The sequence below is a fragment of the Seriola lalandi genome, unplaced genomic scaffold (assembly GCF_002814215.2).
Source record: "Seriola lalandi dorsalis isolate HSWRI2012SDOR001 ecotype SW California unplaced genomic scaffold, Sedor1 jcf7180002054330, whole genome shotgun sequence".
In the NCBI taxonomy this organism is placed as follows: Eukaryota; Metazoa; Chordata; class Actinopteri; order Carangiformes; family Carangidae; genus Seriola; species Seriola lalandi.
Genome location: NW_019524883.1, coordinates 1,098,265 through 1,120,706, shown reverse-complemented (window position 1 = coordinate 1,120,706; position 22,442 = coordinate 1,098,265). Strand labels below are relative to the sequence as shown.

Below are 22,442 nucleotides of genomic sequence, written 5' to 3'. Positions count from 1 at the left end.
CAGGAAATTCACCCTCCAACAAGTTATATTTAGATGTCATATTTGAATGGCTTCTTATGATCCTATTGTCATGCTGATTACGCTGGCCTGCAAAGGGACTGAGTTACTATTACTATTGACATGGCATTTTAACACTAATTTCTAGTTTGGAACATCCCCAGTGTGTTAATTTTCAACTTTTAAAGTCAATACCAAACATGTTATACCTTAAGTCCCTTCGGAGGCCCTCGCAGAGCAGCATGTTTTTATTAGATAAAGAGTGACGCATCGCTAGTTTCAGGAAGCGCTGCTTGACAGAGCAAACAAAACTGCTCTGTGTGATTTTTAATGCTGTTGATGTTCAATGTGAAATATTTAAATGTCCACATGGATTTGACTGTCACGAGTATTCTCACACATTCACAGCGCCCAGATGAGGAGTGAGTGAGGACAGGTTGAGCTACGCCGTCGTTCTTGTTTGGATGGTAAACCAACAAAGCGACAGGTGAAGGTATGACAGGTATGAGGCCCTGATGAGTGCAGTGTTGACAGTACTGAACCTTTTGTCTTTTCATGCGGCCACAGTGGAATATTCCCAGCAGTCACTGCTGTTTTTCTTGAGTTGTATCTCACATACACTCGCATAGATCTCATGCCACCGACACCAGATCTGATATTGAAGGCTCAGTTTAAACTACACAAGCTGAGACACAAAAACAAAGGCGGATTGATTTTAAAAAGAAAATTGAGATTTAATCACTGTCAGCGCTGCCTCTATAAGTAATGTGATGCCAGTATGACAGCTTCTGCTGTGTGAGTGGACACATGAGAATTATCTAAGTAAATGGCCTGATTATCTACATATCCCACACAGACCGTAAAAAACGCTGGCTCACAACAGCTGGTCCAACTGGTCCGACGAGGGAGGGGGGGGAGGGAGAGGATGTAAAGGGAGGGCAGGAGGCAGCGAGGAGGAGGGTTCAGAGGAGGCAGTGCTATGTTACAATTAGACAAGAAGGTATGAGAGGAAAGAATCTAACAAAGGAGGAGAGCAGGGACTGCAGAGAGACCAAAAGCGTTTCTGAGTCAAGTCTCTTTCTCTTTTTAGTAATGAAGTTTGCTGGTGTGCAAGTTTTTACTGCACCGATACACAAGAGGATTATTTTACTTGTCAGATCATCTCTGACGACGTGATCCCACATTCATCCACCTCAGCAGGTCAGTGTGTGTGTGTGTGTGTGTGTGTGTGTGTGTGTGTCTGTGTGTGTGTGTCTCTCTGTGTGTGTCTGTGTGTCTCTGTGTGTGTGTACAAATTCTGTCTTCCCTGTTCTTTGTCATAACACGGAAGTTTTTCTCTGGAAAACTCAGAACTTCACTTTTTTTCTTTTTTTTTAAAGCTTTAATTAAAAGAAAATGTCAAACCAGTTTTTCTACAACTTGGAAGAAAAACAGCTGCCAATATATGAAGTGTGATCTTCCTCTGGGTTAAACACTTCAAGTTAATGACTGACTATGAAAGACTGATGGGTATGATTATATGTTTGCTGTTTGAAAACAATGGAGCTGTGATGTCACCCTTGGTTTAGTTTTACAGGTTTTGATCCATTAACACAGCAGGATCATAAAATCCTCATGCACTAAAATCCTTCTGTAGCGCCTCCAGTTCTGCAGTTCCTCATTACAGATGTGTTTGCTGACGATTTTCTGTGCAGGAAAGCCTATTAAGCAAACACAGCATTTTAATACAATAGAGATGTTAGATAGCAAGAGGTTCGGCTTTATTGCTTCATCATCATGCAACAGCAGCGGTGACTGTGCAGGTGAATTCCAACAGTCCATTTCCGTCTCACCTGGTTTCTGAGAAAACTCATCCATCACCCATCCTTATTTTCCACAGCTTCTGTTGGGAAGCAGATTCCAGCCGGCACTCTACCTCTAACATCCTCCCTCCAACATGAGCGATGACGGGGAGAGACACTGGCCCGAAGAGCACTGGAGCCAGAGCCACGGAGCCAGACAGGCCCCCAACGTGAAACCCAAACTCGGCCAGAAAGAGAAGAACAGCAAGGAGATCCAGTGGAAGAGGGCGAGCACTCCGAAAGTGAGGCGATCCAGGAGCAGCGACTCAGAGAGGGTGGATAGAGGGAGGAGGAGAGAAAGAGACAGGCACCAGGGAGAGAGGAGGCAGCGCGGGAGGAGCGAGGAGGCCCGGAGACGAGACAGGAGAGAGGGGGACAGCGACCGGAGGAAGGTGAAGCCCCCTGAGGATGATGTGGAGGACACTGAGTGCGCTGTGTGCTTCTGCTCCTACGACAACGTCTTCAAGACCCCGAAGCTGCTGGCGTGCGGGCACACCTTCTGCCTGGAGTGCCTCGCTCGCATCAACGTGACCTCCCCCGAGCTCAAGGCCCTGTCCTGCCCCGTGTGTCGTGAGCTGACTGAGCTCCCCCACGGCCAGGACCTGCCCCGCCTGGGCAACAATGAGGGCATCATAGGCAAACTCCCACCCGACATGCAGAGGGCACTGTCCATCCGCTTCAAGCGCAGAAAGGGCAAACTGGTCCTGAAGAACCCACCTCCCACCAGCCCCACCAAGTCTACTGTCCTCGCCCTGCCCAAGAAGAGTCAGGATGCGCAGGTGGCCGCAGGTGGTGACCTCCACCTGAGTGCGGTGGAGCAGGGGATAGTGCCGGCCACCGTGGTGGACGTGGGCAGGCCTCCGAACAGGGTGAGAGGTCGCCTGCGCAGGTTGTTCCGCTCGGACCAGTGCTACTACGCCGTGGTGGCGTCCATCATCACCATCACTGTGGCCCTCATGCTGGTGGGGATTCTGGCCTTTGTGATCATACCTAACGTGATCCAGCGGAGGCCCGTTCCGACGCAGAACCAAACATTCGCCGGTACCCAAGTAACCGGAGGTGGACTCACAACACCCTGAAGGGGGCAGGGACTATCACGCAAAGACTTGTTGTGGTTCTCAGTGATACTTGTGCCTCCCTTTTTTCCCTCTTGGTGAGTAATGGTGAAGGAAGGAAAGGAACTAAGCACTGGGAAACGTTCGAGCTGGTTCACCTGCAGTGACGTGAAGAAATGAAGGAAAACAAGGACAGCAACATTTTTTTAAACATGGCACAGACGGACACAAACAGGGCAAACGCATGTTTGGTTTTTTGTTTTTTTGTTACCTTTGTGTTCTTTTCTGAGCATGTTTGTGATTACTGTGAAAACCAGAAAAAGATTCTGTGTGTAAAAACAAAAAGAAAAGAAAACTGCTCATAATGCTGAATAAGCTGTAAATGTTGAAATGCACTAAATCTTCTGATTGCATCAGTCTGAGCTCAATAACCACTTCAGGGTTTCTAGATCTCACAAATTGTGTTTATAGACCAGCTCACTGTACATAGCCAGAGATGATTTATATATTTGTAAATATTTTCTCTTTTCCCTTGTAAGAACCGACTTCCCCATCGTATCATCAAATAAAGGATTGTTTGAGACACTGAAAACGCCTCCCTCAGGATTTCCAAAACACGTGATGACAATTCTATTTCAATAAGATAATCTGGATTTTTTTTTAAATATCATTTGGAAATTAAATAATGGCCAACTTGCTTTTTAACTGCTCTGATTCCTGCTTCTATATATTCTATCTGATTATAGTATAGTGAGACGTTCCTGTCCCTTTCCCTGATGCACATTTGTTGAGCCAGTTGCAGAAACCTGCACGTCTTCTCTAGACACCTGATACCCTCTAGTGGTGTAAACAGACTAGTTGAAGAGGTTGGCTTGAATACTGAGTTTCTCCTCAGCTGTGCCTCTTTGCTTTGAGGCAGACAAACCTGTTTGGCAACATGAGGCTTTTAACCTTCTTAGCATTTTTTCTGCAGCTCACTCAGGAGTGTCAGCTGTAAAGTTCTGACAATGAGAGGAGATACGGGATCACCTGCAAACATGCCATCCAACTCTTTGACGTGGGGTTGTGGGGAGGACAAAACAAGTAATTCACGAAAGTCTTCAACAAACACTACAGGAATGACAGAAGAGAAAAATGAGCCTTGTGAGATTTTAAGCCTGTCTGACCTGCAGTCTTTTAGCAGCTGAGCGTTCAGTGGCTGCCTGAAGGAGAGTTAAGAAATAAAAGCAGTAGGATAAAAGTTGCATAGAGACATTTGGAAAAGTAATGTGCTTTTATATAGAAACAACAAGACTACTGCACCTGCCACACCTGCATACCCCCCAAAGACCATTTTACACTATACAACACTCCTACTCCACTAAATCTCAGAGAGAAATATTGTACTTTGTATTCCACTACATTTGTTCAGATCTTACATAAAAAGCATAATATGAGCCAATCAGATCGTGCCAATACTACAGTGTAAACATACTCCATTACAATGGAAATCCTGCATTCATAAAGGTAAAAAAATGAAGTATCAAAGGTTGGTCCCCATATCTGTATGTCACATGATTAGATTGTTAATACTGATGCATCAATGAATATGCAGCATTTTGTAGCTGTTACAGCTTTATACAGTTTGGTGGTTTAGTCCAGTGGTTTCCAGCCTACGGGTCTGGCCCCTCCAAAAGGTCGCAGGCTGAATCTGAGAGGTCGAGAGATGATCAGTGGTCCAGAAAGAAGAAATGACAAAGTTGTGCTACACACATTTGTATTGTGTCTTTTCTTTTTTGTGTAATAGTGGAGATGCTGACTTCTTTCTTTCTTTGGGCCTCCGACAGGCATTTAAATGACACGTGAGGAGGAACTTTGTTTTGTGTTTGTTTGTGTTGTCACTAATCAAAAAGGTTGCAAACCACTGGTTTCATCTTTCACAATAAGATTTATTTATAAGCATAATCAAGTCTTTTTTATTTTTTTTTAATGTAAAATCTGAAAATTTAGCAGTAAATTTGAACTAAAAAGTAAAAACATTTCCCTCTGGACTGTGGTTGGTGTTACAGGAGAAAATAGCAGAAATCAAAATGAAAAAGTAAAGTACCTCAGACCTGTACAGAAGGCCTACTTCAACAAATGAACATACAATGTCTTCTCTTCATAAAACAAGATCTTTGTTACAGATTTAACTATTAACAGTATAGAGTCATTTAAATGAACGCAACCATGACCAGCCACAACATTTAAATACTGTTATACAGAGGCCCGCTTATAATACTCTCCAAATTATGGCTACCAGGATAGTTATGAGTACTTTTTCCACCCATGCCTAAAGACACACCCCCCTGAACCTCCCTTAAGGAGTATCGAGGCAAATATGGTCGGGTGGACCAGACCAGAAAAGACCCCCACCCCCACCCCCACCCCAAATCCACTCCTTACGCAAATTAACCTTTATACATTATGTGGGTTGTTTGGATAGAGACTGAACATCAGAAACTTTAGGAAGGGTCTGTTGTGGATATTATCAACCACTATGGCTTCCACTCCCTCCGCCTCTGCCTTGTCTGCTGTTCTCCGGTGTCGGGGGAACTTCTGGACCCGGAATCCGCCGACCAAGCGGCCTGCCACCCCGGTGTACAGCCTCGGCCTGGCCGGCGGGGCAATGCGTGACTCGCCAGTTGAGCGCAACCGGTCAAACCAGGCGTCGGCGTGGGAGGCTTTTCTCCGAGGAGAGCGTGCTGCGGTGGGAGGAAGACTGACTGTAGCGTATAAGTCGCCCCAGGTCCGTGGTAAAATGTTCAGAAAAAAAGAATTTAGGGAATTTAATAAATTCTATTACCCAAAACGTTTGCATTCCCCAGGGGACGCGCACTCCTCTGCGCCGTGTGTCCAAAACGCGCTGGTGCGTCAGCTGGCGCACAAACTGACACCTAACCTGCCTGGGATAGATCGATGCTCTAAAATCATCCAAATGATCAAATACGACACATGTGTTGCACACATCTGTACAATAGCGTTTCTTAAGGAAATCAGTGAATTCCCGGCTGGCGTTTTGAAAGTGTCCATAACGTCCCCATTTTTTATGGAAAACGCAGGACAATTACCGTCTTTCGTCTTGACGGGCTGGTCAACTTTGAAGAGCACCTGCTTTTCTTTGACTGCTCTGGTGTCAGGATTTCTGTTTTTGAAGCTGGCAGTGTTGTGGAAGTGCAGCAGCTGCTCTGGTGATGCGCCAAAGCATCTGCAGTGCCAACAGGATGAGAACATCATCAAAAACTATCCCCTGCAGGTGAGTGTTATAGCTAAGACTTAAGATTGGATGATTTTAACAATATGTCATTTACAGTATGTTAGTTACTATACGAAACTATTTCCTCTTTCAGGCAAATGGACAGATCCACAGTCGCACCTCCTCCAAGGACAGTGGACAGAAGATCACAGAGGACAGACCTGACTGAGAGAGCGTCCAAGGCCTCAGCACCAAACTGTGATCCAACATTATTTATTGATCTTTACTTGGCTTTCACAATACACAACATCTGGACTTCAACCCAGTGATAGCCTCAAAGATTGATGGTTGTTTTCAGGGTATTTCTTTTTGCTGTTCCTTTAGTATGTAAGAGTAATACTGTAAGAAATCAGCTGTACTGAATGTAGTCTCACATTTTACTTAAGCCAGTTCAGAAATGTCATGTATATTGTGGAATATATTGTGGAATAAAATTTCCTTTTGGAAGGATATAAACTTTCACAAAAGGTAAATATTCAAATCAAGTCTGAGTAAAAACTGTAAAACAAAATGTGCTTATTCTTGTCTTAAACTGTTAAATGTGTTGGCCTAAAAATATAGAGCCTAATAAATATCCAGTGCCAGTGCAAGGTCACTTACATAAATCCACCAGTTTTCAGGATTATGAAAGTCGTGACTGTGATCACTGAAATACGGTGTCGGAAGAAGTAATTCAGATCTTTCACATTAGTAAAAGTGGCAGAAGTGTTTTCAGCAAATGTACTTCAAGGATTCTCAAGTAAAAGTACTCACATGATGCAGAATAGCACCTGTCAGTGTTGCGTTATCAAACAGGCTATTGGCAGTGCTGGAGTGTCCCTAAGTTCAGTTACGCAAGTTGTAAGATACTTAACGTCAGGATTCCCATTTTATGCCCCTTTATACTTCTTCATTACATATCTGAGGGAAAGGTTGAACTTTTTAGCGCGTGACAGCTGCATTTCCTGGTTACTGTACAGAATAATATTATATTAGTTAAATTAGTTATAGATTATATTAACCAATGATAAACACAACATTAGCTCCATCTCATAATGGTCCATCGTTACTTCTACATTAACAACAATCCATTAATTTAATATATATTAACACGCTTGAGTTGCCTATTTTTTTAAGTAGGCCTAGGAATACATAACTTATCCATTTATGTCATACGTCGACATTTTAGATGGAAACACTGTCCTTTTTACTCCACTGCATTTATTTGATAGCTGTAGTTACATGTAGACTTTTTAAATATGTAATTTGCTTTTACCTTGAATTTATTTCTAAAAAAAAAGAAAAGAAAAAAAGAAACAAACCCCTCTTTAACACCGTTATATTGTCTCTTTGTTATCAGGTAGTTAGAGGAAGCAATATACATTTGCCTTTCTTCCCATATGCAAATTGCATGCGTATATATCTCTGCAGCCAAGCCAGAGAAAAGGGGATATTGTTACAGTAACTAGGTCTATATTTAATCACCATCCACCCCTCCTTCCCTTTTCCTGCCCTCCCGTCTCTTCAGTCCAACATGTCGGAGCAGAAACCTTCATAAAGATCTTGTAATGATCGGCACCGGACGGATCGCGCGTCAAAGCGTCGCGTCATTCCTCAAGGTGACAGTTGGGGCGGGACTTCCCCTCTCTGACTCTACCCAGGAAGTCGTCGTGTTACTTTTTCTCCTCCTCCTCCTCCTCCTCCTCCTCTTCCAGGCAAACAAGACAAACTACAGCGGGGGTTAAGTTGCCTCAGTGGGCGGAAAACTAGCGAGAGGTCATTTTTCACACCGACTCCACCCGAGCTGACGGTTCCTGCCGTTCAACTTTTGCCGGTTGTCACCGAAGGAACGGGGGAAGAAATGGCAGCAGGAGGGAGAAGTGGTCGCACTGTCACGGTGAGGGCTAATTTCCAGCACGCGCCTCCTCAACCTTCAGTATTTACATCTGTCCAACAGCAGGGAGTCGAAACCCACCGTTTATAGTGTAGTTCTGTTCTTTTCTTGGTTTTTTGTTGTTGTTGAAAAATCAGAATAACTGGTTTGGCTGCTTTGGTGAGGCAGCTACAGGTGAGAGGAGGAAATCGATCAGCCACAGTTGGGTGATTCATCACTCCGGTTCACATGAACTTCCCACCAAATGGAAACGATCACATGCTTGTCTGATTTCCAGGTTTCATGTATATGGTGTTGTGTTATCTCCGCTCTGTAGTCATTATCTACAGCAGTCGTTCAGGGCTGCGACACGTATTTATTATTTGCATGATCATTTTCTCCATTATACACATATTAGGTTCTAGCTTCTCAAACGGTTGTTTCCCTTTGTCATATATTATTATAAACTTCTGTCTTTCAGTCTTTGGTCTTGTGATCAAACAAAATAAGACATTTGGACACTTCAACTTGGATCCAGTGAAGATGAGATGAACTTTTTTAACTTTTTCTTTTTTAACCTTTCATAGATTTAACTGTTAATGCAGAAGATAATTTATAGTGATATAGTGAACATGCACATTGCAATTTCCCAGAGTCTAGGATTACATCCTCTGATGGCTTGTTTTGTTCAACCCACAGTCCAGAATGCAAAGACATTCAGTTTACTATCATACATGACAAAGAAAAGTGTCAAATTCTCATATTTGTGAAGCTGGAACCAGAGAAAACTATTTTTGCTAAAAAATAAAAAAAAATACTTTGATTGTAAAAATAGTTGCAGATTCATTTTCAGTCGACCGACTAATCAATTACTTGACTAACTGTTGTAGCTCCACAGTCTTTATTTTCTCAAAGTACATTGTGTTCTTATTATTTCAGATGGAAGAGGATATTGAAAACTGAGAATCTGCCAGAATCACAAGTTAACTCCAGGATGAATTCTGCCCCTCCTCATGTTTCATCCACCCTCACCTTCATTGACACTGTGTTGTGTCCTTATAACTTTAGTAACTGCACAGTGAGCCAACAAGGTGCGACTCCACGTCTCTGATCATGCACTTGTGATGTTACACAGGCTGCCCATCCCGTATCCCATTCCTATTGTCTGTAACAAGGACAAGTCTTTCTATTCAGACCCTGTCCTCCTGACCCCCCTCCCTCTCTTTGAGTTTCTGGGCCATGCTCCGCAAGAGAGGCTCCCTCATTCTTTGTGGTACGTTCCTGTTTATCACCTGGAACGCCATACTGGTGCTTCTGCTGTGGGGCAGACCCCCACCTGGGCAGCCGGGTGAGCCTGGCCAAGAGCAGGGGGAAGAGGCTCAAAATCCTCCTAATGATGTGGTGGGAGATGTGCTCCGAATGGCAGACGCATTCGAAGCAGAGCTTGAACTGCAGAAAGAAATCCTGATCCAGATCCAGAGTCACCAGTCACTGTGGGAGCCATCAAACAGAAACAAACCGAAGGTCCAGGTCCCCCATGAGCCTGTCATTCCTATCCTGGTTATCGCCTGTAACCGGGTCACTGTGAGGCGCTGCCTGGACAAACTCCTGCAGCACCGTCCTTCAGCAGAGCTTTACCCAATCATAGTGAGTCAGGACTGTGGACACGCCGAAACTGCTGAGGTGATCCGTTCTTATGGAAATCAAGTAACTCACCTGAAACAGCCGGACCTGTCGGACATCGCTGTGCGGCCAGAGCACAAGAAGTTTCAGGGTTACTACAAAATCTCCAGGCATTACCACTGGGCTCTCAACCAAGTGCTCAAGACCCTTTCTCACTCCTCTGTTGTGATCGTAGAGGATGACTTGGAGGTAATTGTATTGGCACTTACTGTCACTGAATTGCTTCAGTTAATGCTTATACATGAAAGCCCATTAATAAATAAGTAGATTAACATTGCATATGTTCCATATTTTACAGCTGATAAGTTGTCATATCCTTAAAACAATTGATTTCACTTGTTGGCATGTCACAAAAACTGAATTATTCTTCTGCTACTCCAGGTGGCGCCAGACTTCTTTGAGTACTTCCGAGCCTCGCTGTCACTCCTGAAATCCGACCCCAGTCTCTGGTGTGTGTCAGCCTGGAATGACAATGGCAGGGATGGCTATGTGGATCCTGGCAAGGCTAACCTGCTCTACCGGACAGACTTCTTTCCTGGTCTAGGGTGGATGCTACTCAGGGAGATGTGGGAGGAGTTGGAGCCAAAGTGGCCTGCTTCGTTCTGGGACGACTGGATGCGTCAGCCAGAGCAGCGCCGCAACCGTGCCTGTATCCGCCCAGAGATCTCACGGACTTTAACGTTTGGCCGGCAAGGTGTGAGTCTGGGTCAATTTTATGACAAGTACTTGCGTTATATTAAACTGAATACCGAATTTGTGCCTTTCACCAAGTTAGACCTGAGTTACTTGAAGGAGGAGACGTACAGAGAAACTTTTCAGAAGGAAGTTTACAGTGCTCCCGTTGTTACATATGAAGATGTTAAGCAGGGGAAGCTAAAAGGACCCGGGCCCTTCCGCCTTCAATACTCAAGTAAGGACAGTTTCAAAGTGATGGCCAAAAACCTGGGAATCATGGATGACTTGAAGTCTGGAGTCCCAAGAACCGGATACAGAGGAGTTGTTAGTTTCATCTCCAGAGGAAGGAGGATCTACTTAGCCCCTCCTCCAGGATGGACCCAGTATGATCCGACCTGGAGCTGATAATCCAGGAGAAAGCCTATGTACACTAGCCTTTTTGTAATCTCTAAATATCAACTGGGGAGAGCATTCCAGACCAAAGAGTGATGTCCTTAAACTTTCTCTTGGTTCGAATGATATGTACTCTAGTTCATTGTCTTTGATAATGCAGAATGGATTGTCCCTCTTTCTGGTGTAGGGATCTTTGCCAATACTACTCAGGTCTTTTTCATTATTCCAAAACTTTTCTTAAAGTGTAGGATGCAGCCTAAACAGATTGTTAGACAAAACTGCTGTAATTCACCAGAGATCTATTTTTATATTATGCTAATTGTGCACATGACATTCATTAATGCATTCAATGCAATTACCTAATTTGCCACTTTTGATTAAATTATTTGCAATTTCTGGTAGCCTATATGAACTGTTTGTCTGGTATAATTATGAAATCATAATCTGTGGTATGGTTGCTTATGGTGTTGGTCACAACTGCAGTATAACCTGTCATTTGATTCTTGTTTTTGTGGCTCATTAAAATCAGTTTTTCCTGTCAAATGATTCTTCAGTGTTGTAATCCTTGCAGTTTTGTTACCTTACAAACTGCAACATTTATGTGTTTGTATATTTTTGGAATAAAAAAAAACAATACACAATTTTCCTTTGTAATTAGTTACTTAATTTATTTCACTTATACACAATGTTCTCAGTTACAGTGTTACCAGGTAATAATATCCTTTTAGGGAGATATTACAAACTCAGGGTGTGCAGCAGCCAAACAGCCAAACCCACAAACATCATTTTAAATTCTAGTACAGATCCTAAAAATAACAAATATGTCAGGCTTATGGGGGTTTTTTTAAGTGAAAAGAGGTAAACACAACTCCTCCAGCAAACACATTAAAAATTACACAAATGTCAGTGCACTGTTACGTTTCATTTCATGAACTTAAAAAAAAATGAAACACTATTTGTGGCATGTGCAGGAGTCTGGTCACCCCACTAAATCAATACTTAGTAACCTCTCTTTGGCAGGTATCACAGTTCACAAATGCTTTTTGTAGCAGCTACAAATCGTTTCATTCTTGATACAGGATTTTTCACCCACTCTTCCTGCAGATCAGTCCAAGCTCTGCGATATTTTTCTTGTATGGAAAGCATGTTTAAGATCTACCCACCTATTTTCAAAAGCTTCAGCTTGTGTTTCTCGAAAGAGCTCATGGTGGATTTTGATGTCTGCTCTGTATCTTTGTACTGTTGAAGAAGCCGGCCTCTTTCCAGTTTCAGTTTCTCGACCTACAGCATGACAGTTGCATCCAGAATTTGGTGATATTTAGTGGGATCTATTCTTCCCTCTCTCTGTGTAATGTTCCCTGTGCCACTGGCTAACACACAACCCCAAACAGAATATTTCCACCCCTGTGCTTACTAGTTGACACGGGGGATTAGTAACTACTGAGTGAGTAGGGTGCCCAAACTTTTGCACATTACACAGTTTTATTTATTTATTTTTAAGTTCATGAAATAAAAAGTAAGCATTGCCATTTGAACAAAGGCTGGATTTGCTGCCAGGGCTGTATTGGCTTCTTTTCACTTCAAAAATCAAAATATGTAATTAGTCCAAACTTTTGCAAACAACCGTCCATTTGGTACATATAGTTTGGCGTTAGATGACAATAAAGTTTCTTAAGGGAAACACATTGGGAAAACTACAGTACCAAATAGACATCTAATAAGACAATCAGGGCGTATGTCAACTTACCTGTATAAGTTCGCACCATGGATGTAGGCTATTATAAGTTCTTATAATAAACCCATGGTTTGCATTTGACACCCATGAGTCAAAGTTTGTTTCACCTGATAACAGTGACAGTGTTGTCAGTGCGTACGGGAGCCGTCCTGGTCCAAACGGCGCGTCTCTCTTACAACTAGTGCTCTTCTGTTTACTTCACTTGAAATGATGATGTGAGACCGAAACCGCTAGCTAGCTAGCCTAGCTAAAGTAAGGAAGACCTGAAAAGAGATGGGGATAAAAACGCGTGGTATTGGGGGACATAGTGATGGGTCTCCTTTTACGTTTCATCTCTGTTCTCACTTGTTTGCTGTGAAACAGCCGTTAAATTCTCACAACGGCGTTAGCCTGTTAGCATGCTAGACTAGCTTCAGGGGGTTTGTGTTTCGGTGTGGTTTGATATGGCAGATTGGAAACTCCTCAACACTCGCCACCGCTGGGATTCTTTTCTAATTTACCTCTTCTTAATAATACTCAGCCGTTGTTAAAAAAGACCGGGCTCGTAGGTTAGTAAACTAGCCATCACGTCCGCCGCTGAAGCCTTAGCTAACGCTGCTGCTAGCGAAACCGTCTGGCCTGGAATGGAGCCAGGCGATTTGCGGGAGAGCCCCGCCGGGTCCGGGGAGTCAGATACTGGGGACTGGAGGGAGGTGATTCCTGGTGGGGATGAGGAGGTCAAAGCTGAAACCAATGGAACAACACTAGAGACGGGGAACAGGGAAACCAGCGGGGAAGGAGAAAGTGAAAAACAAAAAAACATGGGAGAGCAATTGCACAGTCCCTACGAGGAGGAACTGGACCCCCGGATCCAGGTATGAGAACCAGCGGCTGATGTTTGCTCTATTAGTCATTTAACCCCCATCAAGCTAGGTGAACATATTTATTGCCCACTTTTTAATGATTAACTATTGACTTGATTATTATCGATTATTGACTCTGACATTTTAAACAATAGCAGGCCCACCTGTATCTGCAGGTAGTGAAAAGCACTGAAGTCTGTTTCCTCACAAACAAAGGCCTTTAGGAGATATAAAAAAGTCTTGAATTTAATTTACAAAGGGCTTGAAGGTTTTTTCGTACACATCAACAACAACTAGGATGCTCACCCACTCGTAATTGACAAATGTCAATCATAGCAATATTTTAAATAAACCTATTTTTTATTTTTTAAATTGGTTAATCCAGCTATCAATCAACGATCATGAGACATTTGACCCCTGGTCATAGAGAAGTAAAAGGCCCCCCACACTCCAGTACTTAGGACATCTGTACTGAAAGAGACAGAAAACATTTGTAGTGGCGTCTCTTTGTGGTTGTCTTTTTCTGGTCTTTTTTTAATGTCTTTGTCGATGGGTTAGGGTTAGGTTCTTTGTGGTAATTTGGCGCCCCTTTATAGTATTTTCACTTAACTCTGTGATTTTCAAACAAGAAATATTTAAAGTCACTTCGTACAAAGGCTCTGGTCCAAGGGCCACCCGACCCCTCTGGCCCCTTGGCCTGTTCAGTAACCTACACATGGCTCCAGGTCTCGTTAAAGAGATTTATTGAGATTACTAATTAATATATATCAATATATAGATATAATTGTTATATAAAAATGTTATATAAATGTCAATAAATCCATGTACATAATAAACACTTAAAGGCCATTGTTTGTTTTTATCGTTTTTTTGACTGGTGTGATTGTGAAAAAGGAGTTAAATTGCACTCTATATTGTATTAAAAAGGTTCTTAAAAAGTCTATAATTTGGTGAAAACTGCAGAAACCCTGTACAGATTGTAAAAAATATGATGATTCATTACATGTTTGATGTTAATAAAAGAACACATTAAAGTTTAGGACACTGTAAATTGTTAAAATGGTTAAACATTGCTAACTGCTAGTCAATAATTAGCAGCAAATCATAAATGTCTTAACACTTCTTAACGTCTTCTTAACACACCTCCTGCGATTTGGATATTGCACTTGGCCATATAGTGGTTTTGAATAATTGTTTAGCCCAACATAACACCTTGTTTGCAGCTTGTGGTTTGTGTTGTATTGTCTCTACTGTACCTCTTATGTGCATGTTTCATGTTGTATTGAAGCCATGTTTTTTTTCTCTTTTTCTTTTTGAAAATTTGGACAAGTGTGTTGTGTGTAGGCTGTCTTACAAAACAAAATGAAACCAAACCAAACGGTACCTGGGTGGGTAGTGCTGGATTAATCTTTGTTGATCCCCACAGCAAAGGTAGCTGTGTGCCAGAATGAACACATCTTAATGATTTCTGTATTAAATCTGTATTTTGTGATAATTTCATAAGAAGTACTTTAATCCGTGCAAATTCAGTTGTTAGATGTGACTGATTATCTTGTCAGTTTGTATAAATATCACCTTAATGCCCATTGCAGCACAACACACCTATCACAGGTGTTTCATTCCAGTTTGTGCATCTCTTGCATTATCACTACACCCTAAGAATGGCAAACTGATTACATTTGCTTGTAATGATAATTCCATGATATACAAACTGGAGCTAATTTCACTCCGGCTGTATCAGTTACATTAATATATAATTGATTGGCAACATGTTACTTTAGGTCCCCCTAGTTGGCATTTATAAGCACTATATGAACACTAATTAATAGTTTATGTAATATAATGTAGTTGTAAGGACATTTTTAAGTGCTATTAATGTACAGCATTTGTTGGCAATTATCACTTCTCCAATGAAGACCCATTTTCTATTATTACAACTGTCTTTTAGGAAATTGTCCTTCATTATCTGTTTATACAGCAGCCTCCACTTAGGTGTGCCCACATTGATAAAAACTTAAATCTGTTTACAACTACATTACAATGTGCTATAAACCATTAATTAAATGTTTATATATTGCTTATATATGCTAAATAGGGCCACATATAATAAAGTTACTTTTTCTAGTCATTAATAGAATCAGTGCATTGTTTTTCTTTTTTCCACAGGAAGAGTTGGAGCACCTCAATGAAGCCAGTGCAGAAATCAACAGACTAGAACTGCAGCTGGATGTAAGTAAAAATGAGTTCGATTGACAGAAATTTAATCAGCAACTATTTTGAGACAGTTATTCACTTATCAAGCAAACAATGCCAAATGTTCTCCTGTTCCCATCACTGAGGTTTTAGGATTTCTCTGTTTTGAATCATCATGTGACCTCGGGTGTGGTAAATTGAGATTTGTTTAAGATCATAAGATAATATAATCAAAAATAAGTATTTATGGAAATAATTGTTAGAGCTCAGTCTTCCCACACATGAGTGATAAAGATGGCGAACAGATCCAATGAAACTTCAGTGAATGTGATTTCTTTTTTCTTTTTTTTATTGCCACCCTGGGAATTGCTTGAGTCTGTCTCTGTTGCTAAATATTTTATTATGTTGTTATTCCACCCAGAAGGTGCAAATCAATATGATGATTTTGTTTTCAATATCTTTTAAGCATAACATTTATAAAAGTGAGAACTCGTAAAATGGAAAATGTATTTGTGCTTATAGTTTGACACTCAGTGAATTGATTGCTCACATCTAGCCATTGTCCCGTGTGAAACTGAATCAGTCATTCCATTATAGATAAATCTAATCTTGTAATTTTCATGCATTAACCATCCAGGATGCCAGATCAGGGTACCGGAAGATCCTTACAGAGTCTGCCAGGAAGCTGAATGCTCAGAGCTCTCAGCTTGGCAGCTGCATAGAGAAAGCAAGACCGTACTATGAAGCTCGTCGCCTTGCAAAAGAGGTATAGACAAACAACGTGTGTCAATACATGTGTCCCATTTGTTTAAAATGCTGTTGCTTTAAAAGACAAACATCTTTAAGAAATCTTTTGTGTCAGTTTACAGTTCACCATATTTACATTCAGTTAAGTTTATATAGTGCATATAGTTTACCATGGTACCCAAGTTCTAACCTCATTATAAGCAAAGCTAACTGAACCGTCCTTGGACCAGACACTTAATCCCTACCAGATCAAGGAGTTCTACTTCCTTGTAATTGGCCATTATTATTAAGCATGACCAACACCCTTTGGTCTTCTTCCTGTTGAGCACTAAAATGCATCTTGGGGTTGAGATGATCAGAAGTGGGAAGCTCTCACATTGTCCAGACAGCAACATACGTAATGTAGTGTTACTGCAAATGCACTCTTGGGTTCGCTGAAGGTTTTCCAGAGTTGTTTTCAGTGTTTATATAGCGTCATAAATTCTCTACAGCCTTTTCTTCACCCATGGCAAACAACATAGATTAAGATGTAGTTGGTCACAACTTTTTCTGTATCGGAGCGATTATCATTTTCATGTTTCCACCGCACCCAGGACGAGTTGTGTGTTATCCTTATTACGTTGACTAATGATGACAGCGGAGGGCTGCACTCAGAGACGGGAAGCGTGTGTCTCGATATGTAAAAGTAAATCTGGGCAGGAAAGAGAAATATGATTCATTCTAAGGCCAGGTGTGAACTGCAGTCCATCTTATCTGGGAAATTGTAAACAAATTTATATAAAAGTATTTGAAAAGCAATTTGTTTTCTTATCTGTTGTTGGCCTGATCAATTTACTTTAATCAAACTTAGAGCATTTTAAATAAAAAAAAACTAGGATTTATAAGTACAGTTTGACAGGGATTTGATTTGTAATTGGATTTAACAGAACAGGGGGTCGTGTCCTTGTCATATTCCACTTCTGTGGAGCATAAAAGGTTTGTCTGCTCTCTGTAGGCACAGCAGGAGACCCAGAAGGCAGCCTTGAGCTACGAGAGAGCGGTTTCTATGCACACAGCTGCCAGGGAGATGGTCTACGTGGCAGAGCAGGGCCTGATGGCTGATGGCAAGAACACCCTGGATCCCACCTGGCAGGAGATGCTCAACCATGCAACCTCTAAGGTAATAAAAAAGAGGAGCGAGACATAAGACAGTAGGAATGGATGTAATTAGGAGTTTTATCAATACTACAGCTCTTTTTTTATTTTATTTTTTTAAAATGTATTTTTGATTTATTCTGATCCTCCCTCTTTCTGCTGATATGGATTGACTTTGCAGCTGGTAGAGGAAGGAGGGGCTGCTTTGGGAGGGGGACTGCTATCGCAGCCAGAAAGTCTGATCTCCTCCTTGGCCTCTCTGCTGTGCTGTCTGCTGTCTGCTGTGTGTGTGTGTGTGTGTGTGTGTGTGTGTGTGGTGTGTGTGTTTGTGTAAAAATATGAATGCAGATTAATGGTACTGATATTTGGCAGCCTCAGACACATTCACAAACTGACTGTTAATGAGTTACAGTTGACAGAATAGACAGCGGGTGAAATCTTGTTCCATCTCACTGTAACAGGACGTCTGGCTGTGTGGTGCAGGTGGTGTTTCTTCTACCCTTGAGTGTTGAAGAATGAAATAACCTTTGGGTCCTGTAGACAACTATAATGTAACTGGCAGAGTCAAATAAAAGCCCTGCCCACAGAGAGCAGAGGAGAGGCCAGTTATATGTCGACAAATTACACTGCTGATGACACTCACTGGCTTCATCAATTACAAGTACGAGAGCTGACCTTAAAATTACCCCGGGTTCTGGATTTCAGTGCACATCCCTACTTATAATGAGACATGAGACCGGTCCTGGTCCTGGGTTGGGTGGACCACGTGCTGTAAGTGCAGGATGTTCTGTGGTGTCTCACATGGGACGCTGCATGACTTACAGAGAGAAAACATTCACAGGACAAAAAAATAGTTTGTCTAACACTGGTTGGATGATGACATGAATAAGACAAAAAGCTTAGTCAGTGTAAGTTAAATCGCCTTTAGGTTTATTTTAGCATATTTACAAGAACTAGATAAATGAGAAACAGTCTTGTTGACTTCAACAATTAGAGAAGTGACGTGGACATACGAGGCCTGACTGACTGTTTGGTTTTGTTACAAACTTTAGTGGAGAGGATGTTTGAATGACACGAAAGGTTGATGTGTTTTACTTACTCTTAATAAAATAACCTCAGTTTTGTGTGTGTGTGTGTGTGTGTGTTTTAACACCCTGCTCCTGCGTCTCCCTCACAGGTGAACGAAGCAGAGGAGGAGCGGCTCCGCAGTGAGAGGGAGCACATGCGCGTCACACACGCCTGTCAGGAAGCTGAGGCTCGTGTTCAGATGCTGCAAAAGTCTCTCAAAAGAGTCATCCTGAAGTCCAAGCCTTACTTTGAGCTCAAGGCCCAGTTCAACCACATACTGGAGGTAATGCAACCGTAGATAGGAGATCTTCCGTGCAGAGCGTCCTGCACTCTGTTACTTCCAGTCTATCATTCTCACAAGGACAGTTTGGTTCTGTTTGTGTGGTCAAGTTGTAAATAGGGCTGGATGTCAGTGCTAATGTCCAGAGTCTCCAGACTTAATTTCAGTTCACAAAATCCTGGATTGATTCATTTTGATTCAGTTCGATTCGACTCTTGATGTTTCAGTTCCACCAGATAAAAACCAATGTTCCTTAAAGTGCTTCTCGGAATTTATAATGAGAAATTAAATTTCCTCTACATTCAACTGGTGAGCAATGCTGTTTCATTGCATTGAAATTATATAAAGTGCACATCATTGGCTTAATTGTAAACACATTTTGTGGTTATAAATATTTATTTTATTTGGAAATTGCAGAGCAGCTGAAGACTGTGCATAAAAAACCTGCACCACTTACAAGATTATCATCATTATGCATATTTTAAAAAAATGAATATTATCCCACACAGCTACACATGGAGTGCCAGCAGCAGATGCATCAGCTAAACACAAACATCCACTTTAATGATCATGTGAGCACAGACAGGGCAGGAAGTGAAAGTCGCCTCTCTAATTCATCTGCACTGTTTGTGCTGACAACACATCAGCCTGATATCTGCAGACAGCTGCTAGTGAGTATTAGTTACCCTGCAGGGACAGACCGAATAAAGTAGAATCCACATACTGTTTCACAGCCTCCATCTCGTAGCCAGAGATAATACGTCTTCAGCAAACACAAACACAGCTCAGATCAGTGTGAAGTCTTTTTGTTTCTGTCCATCCCTCTCATTGATGTGAGTCACGACTGTCTCGTAAACTGTGGTGGGTCTGTGGATATGTAACTCGTGATTCAGGGCGCCTCATATAGCCAGCTATTATCAATGTTACTTTTTAATTTTTTGTGCATGTTGTAATCACTGTTTCCACAAAGCAGACATTTTACACATCACGCAGCCTTAACTGAACATTTAGTGCAGATGTACATCTTAAATAAAAAGACCAAGATCTCAGGATTTTAAGAATCAATATTAAATCATTCAAATAAAAATCACGACTAATAAGAATTCTTTTGTTAATCCAACCCTAGTTGTAAATATGCTGCTGAGTTTGCAAACTCTTGCAATATACCCCTGTGTCTTATGGATTTACTAGAGGTCACTGGTAGTTCATTTTTCTGTTTGGCATAAAATCAGTTTTGAAATTGATAATGAAAGTTGCTGTGCCCTGTGTGTGACTCCAGGAGCACAAGACCAAAGTGCTGCAGCTAGAGCAGCACGTAGCCAAAGTGAAGACCCGCTACTCCATCGCCCTGCGAAACCTGGAGCAAATCAGCGAGCAGATTCATGCTCAGAGGGGGAGGGACCAGGCCGAGGGAGGGCGCCCCACTGTGTGCGCTGGGCGTAGTCCCCCCGTTGGAGCCGAGTCCGACGTCAAAGTTCAGGAAGAAGGTGGGGCCTGCGGCGGCGGTGCCACTGGGAAAGATCGGGTGGATGCAGCCATTGACCTGGTAGAGAAATACAAGGAGAAGGAGAATGAAAAGGAGAGGGAGCGGGCTGGGTCGGATTCCCTCTCGGTCTTCAGCCTGCAGACCATCGCTTCTGACTTGGAGAAATATGACTCCATCGAGCACCTCGGGGACCTCAGCGATGTAGGGAGCGTAACGGGGGATGAGGTGGAGAAAGAGAGAGGCGGAGTGATAGACAGAAGAGACAAGCTGACGGAAACCACGGCCAAAGAGCGCCAGCAGCAGTTCTATAAGCAGCACCACCGAAGCTTCAGCTTGTGAGGCTGCCACTCAGATAACTGCTCCAAACACTGCAAAAGTAAAACGTGAGTTAAAAAAAAAAAAATACAAATGAGGGTGAACATCCCTCACACATAGTTACCCACCAAAGTATAAGACAGTGAATTAAAGTGTAAAACTGGAGTGATGCAGTTGTAGGTGTATGATACTTGGTGTAAATAAGCACACTTATGTTGACTGACAACACATTATTCTAAAGCTGACACTGATCACAGGAAACATTGCAGCCTAGATAGAACACTACTGGACTCTACAGAGCTTACATCCCTCCAGGATATGTATATTGTATATTCACTCCCTCTGAGGAACTCTGGGTAGAATTTGTTCCTTGAGCATGAAGGAACTGCGAAGAATGATCAAAAGTTTGAGCAGCGACACCGGAAAAAACAAAACCCTCCCTTCCAGTCGTGTCGAATCTTATCAGCGACTGCTTCAAGGTAGAGAGGTCACTGGGTCTCTCTCTGCACACTCTGAGATCCCCGCTCTCATCCACCCTCGACGAGTTAGTTAGCAGGGAAAAATGACAAAAACGATTCTGTCAGTGCAGAGTGAAAGCATGTTTGGATTCACATTTCATCTATTTATTTCCTGTAACATGCTGCAAGTAGCGCTTGTCTTATTTTTTGGCACGAGAGAATGCGTTTTTTGAAAATTCCTGAAATGATGAGCAGAGAGGACGAAGTGGAGTCTGAAGGTCATAGAGACTCCGTTTGACTGTTTCCACTCCGACAGCATGCACTCCTGGTTAGCTATGTAGACAGACATTTATGACATGTATTCAGGGCTATATGCTGAAACAAAAACTGACACAGTTAAAGCTAATGATGATGAAGCTCAGCCATGTTTTCTTTTTGTTTCTTTATGTCATATGCTGTAGTATTCTGCTGCAAAAGCCTTTCCCAAATTTGTATCATTTGGATATTGTTTACATTTGAATATGTAGATTTCTTTGGGAGAAAAATAATTTCCTCTTGTGTTTGCCTTTTTAAAAAAAAAACTGTGCCCTTGTTGTAATTTGAAGTTGTGCCTTGACACAGAACCAGTAACCAATTTAGCATGAGCGGTACTTTGTTGTAAACTCATCTGTAGTTCTGTTTAGAATCATTTAAAGAGCAAGTGTGTGCCCTGTACTGATTTTTAAAAAAGACTTTTAATAATCCGACTCACCCAAGCACCGTTTCCGATGAGACTTGAAGAGCTATTAATATTTGGTTTTGATTTCCGTATTTTCTTCTTTTATGATATTGTACTTTGATTGTCAAAGGGTATGATGCAGAACAATGAAAGTCGAGAAATGACTTGTAAATGTATGTAATTATTACAAAGCTGGAAGATATTGACATGTACAGTTACAATTGTGTTGCTGATTTGAATATTTGACAATTTTGTTGTACAGATGTTCTGGATACCCACATGTGTACCTTGTGTGCTTAAGTCATTATCGTCGCAGTTTATCTGAAACACCTCTCACCCTCACCTGTGTCTTAACAACTGATCTTCGTCCTTTTTAATGGCATTTGTGAATTAGTCAGAATGTCCCTCACTGTTTCCAATTTATGCATTGTCATACCTATAATCAATAAAACAGATCATACTTCTTGGGCTCCTCTGATTCCCATATTTTCATATTTACTTATAATGTTGTAGGATATACAGTAGCTTTGTTTGTCAAGAGACGTGACAGGACGTGAGTGCCTGATACCGGGAGAGGGACAGTGAGAGACAGAGGGGTTATGTCTTCCGCAGCCTTCCCTCAATTATTCAGCAGATGTATAAATATGAAGCAGGATGCTGATCTCAGAATAGATGACAGAGGAGGAGCAGAGGCCA

General features: G+C 41.9%; 4 protein-coding genes and 1 long non-coding RNA gene across 5 annotated transcripts; 4 read left to right on the top strand and 1 right to left on the bottom strand.

Moving 5' to 3' along the window:
• The first annotated feature begins 991 nt into the window (after positions 1-991).
• rnf183 (ring finger protein 183) lies at positions 992-3,485 on the top strand. Its single transcript, XM_023407201.2, has 2 exons — positions 992-1,197; positions 1,877-3,485. The coding sequence occupies exon 2, from the start codon at positions 1,934-1,936 to the stop codon at positions 2,915-2,917; it is 984 nt and encodes a 327-aa protein (XP_023262969.1). The 5' UTR covers positions 992-1,197; positions 1,877-1,933; the 3' UTR covers positions 2,918-3,485.
• A 1,542-nt stretch (positions 3,486-5,027) lies between these two features.
• Positions 5,028-7,668, bottom strand: LOC147819083 (uncharacterized). The gene is made up of 2 exons (XR_015437306.1): positions 6,921-7,668; positions 5,028-6,119 (listed from the first exon to the last, which is right to left on the bottom strand). It is a non-coding gene; the product is annotated as an uncharacterized LOC147819083 (long non-coding RNA).
• Positions 5,412-6,678, top strand: LOC111655711 (uncharacterized). The gene is made up of 2 exons (XM_023407202.2): positions 5,412-6,167; positions 6,262-6,678. Exons 1-2 carry the CDS (start codon positions 5,412-5,414, stop codon positions 6,334-6,336), a joined length of 831 nt encoding a protein of 276 aa, XP_023262970.1. The 3' UTR covers positions 6,337-6,678.
• A 175-nt stretch (positions 7,669-7,843) lies between the features above and the next one.
• Positions 7,844-11,313, top strand: mgat1a (alpha-1,3-mannosyl-glycoprotein 2-beta-N-acetylglucosaminyltransferase a). Its single transcript, XM_023407116.2, has 3 exons — positions 7,844-8,043; positions 8,959-9,891; positions 10,084-11,313. The coding sequence occupies exons 2-3, from the start codon at positions 9,259-9,261 to the stop codon at positions 10,780-10,782; spliced, it is 1,332 nt and encodes a 443-aa protein (XP_023262884.1). The 5' UTR covers positions 7,844-8,043; positions 8,959-9,258; the 3' UTR covers positions 10,783-11,313.
• Positions 11,314-12,675: 1,362 nt separating this feature from the next.
• On the top strand, positions 12,676-22,209 carry sh3bp5la (SH3-binding domain protein 5-like, a). The gene is made up of 6 exons (XM_023407128.2): positions 12,676-13,359; positions 15,514-15,576; positions 16,178-16,306; positions 17,282-17,446; positions 18,599-18,772; positions 20,049-22,209. Exons 1-6 carry the CDS (start codon positions 13,129-13,131, stop codon positions 20,592-20,594), a joined length of 1,308 nt encoding a protein of 435 aa, XP_023262896.1. The 5' UTR covers positions 12,676-13,128; the 3' UTR covers positions 20,595-22,209.
• Positions 22,210-22,442: the final 233 nt, after the last annotated feature.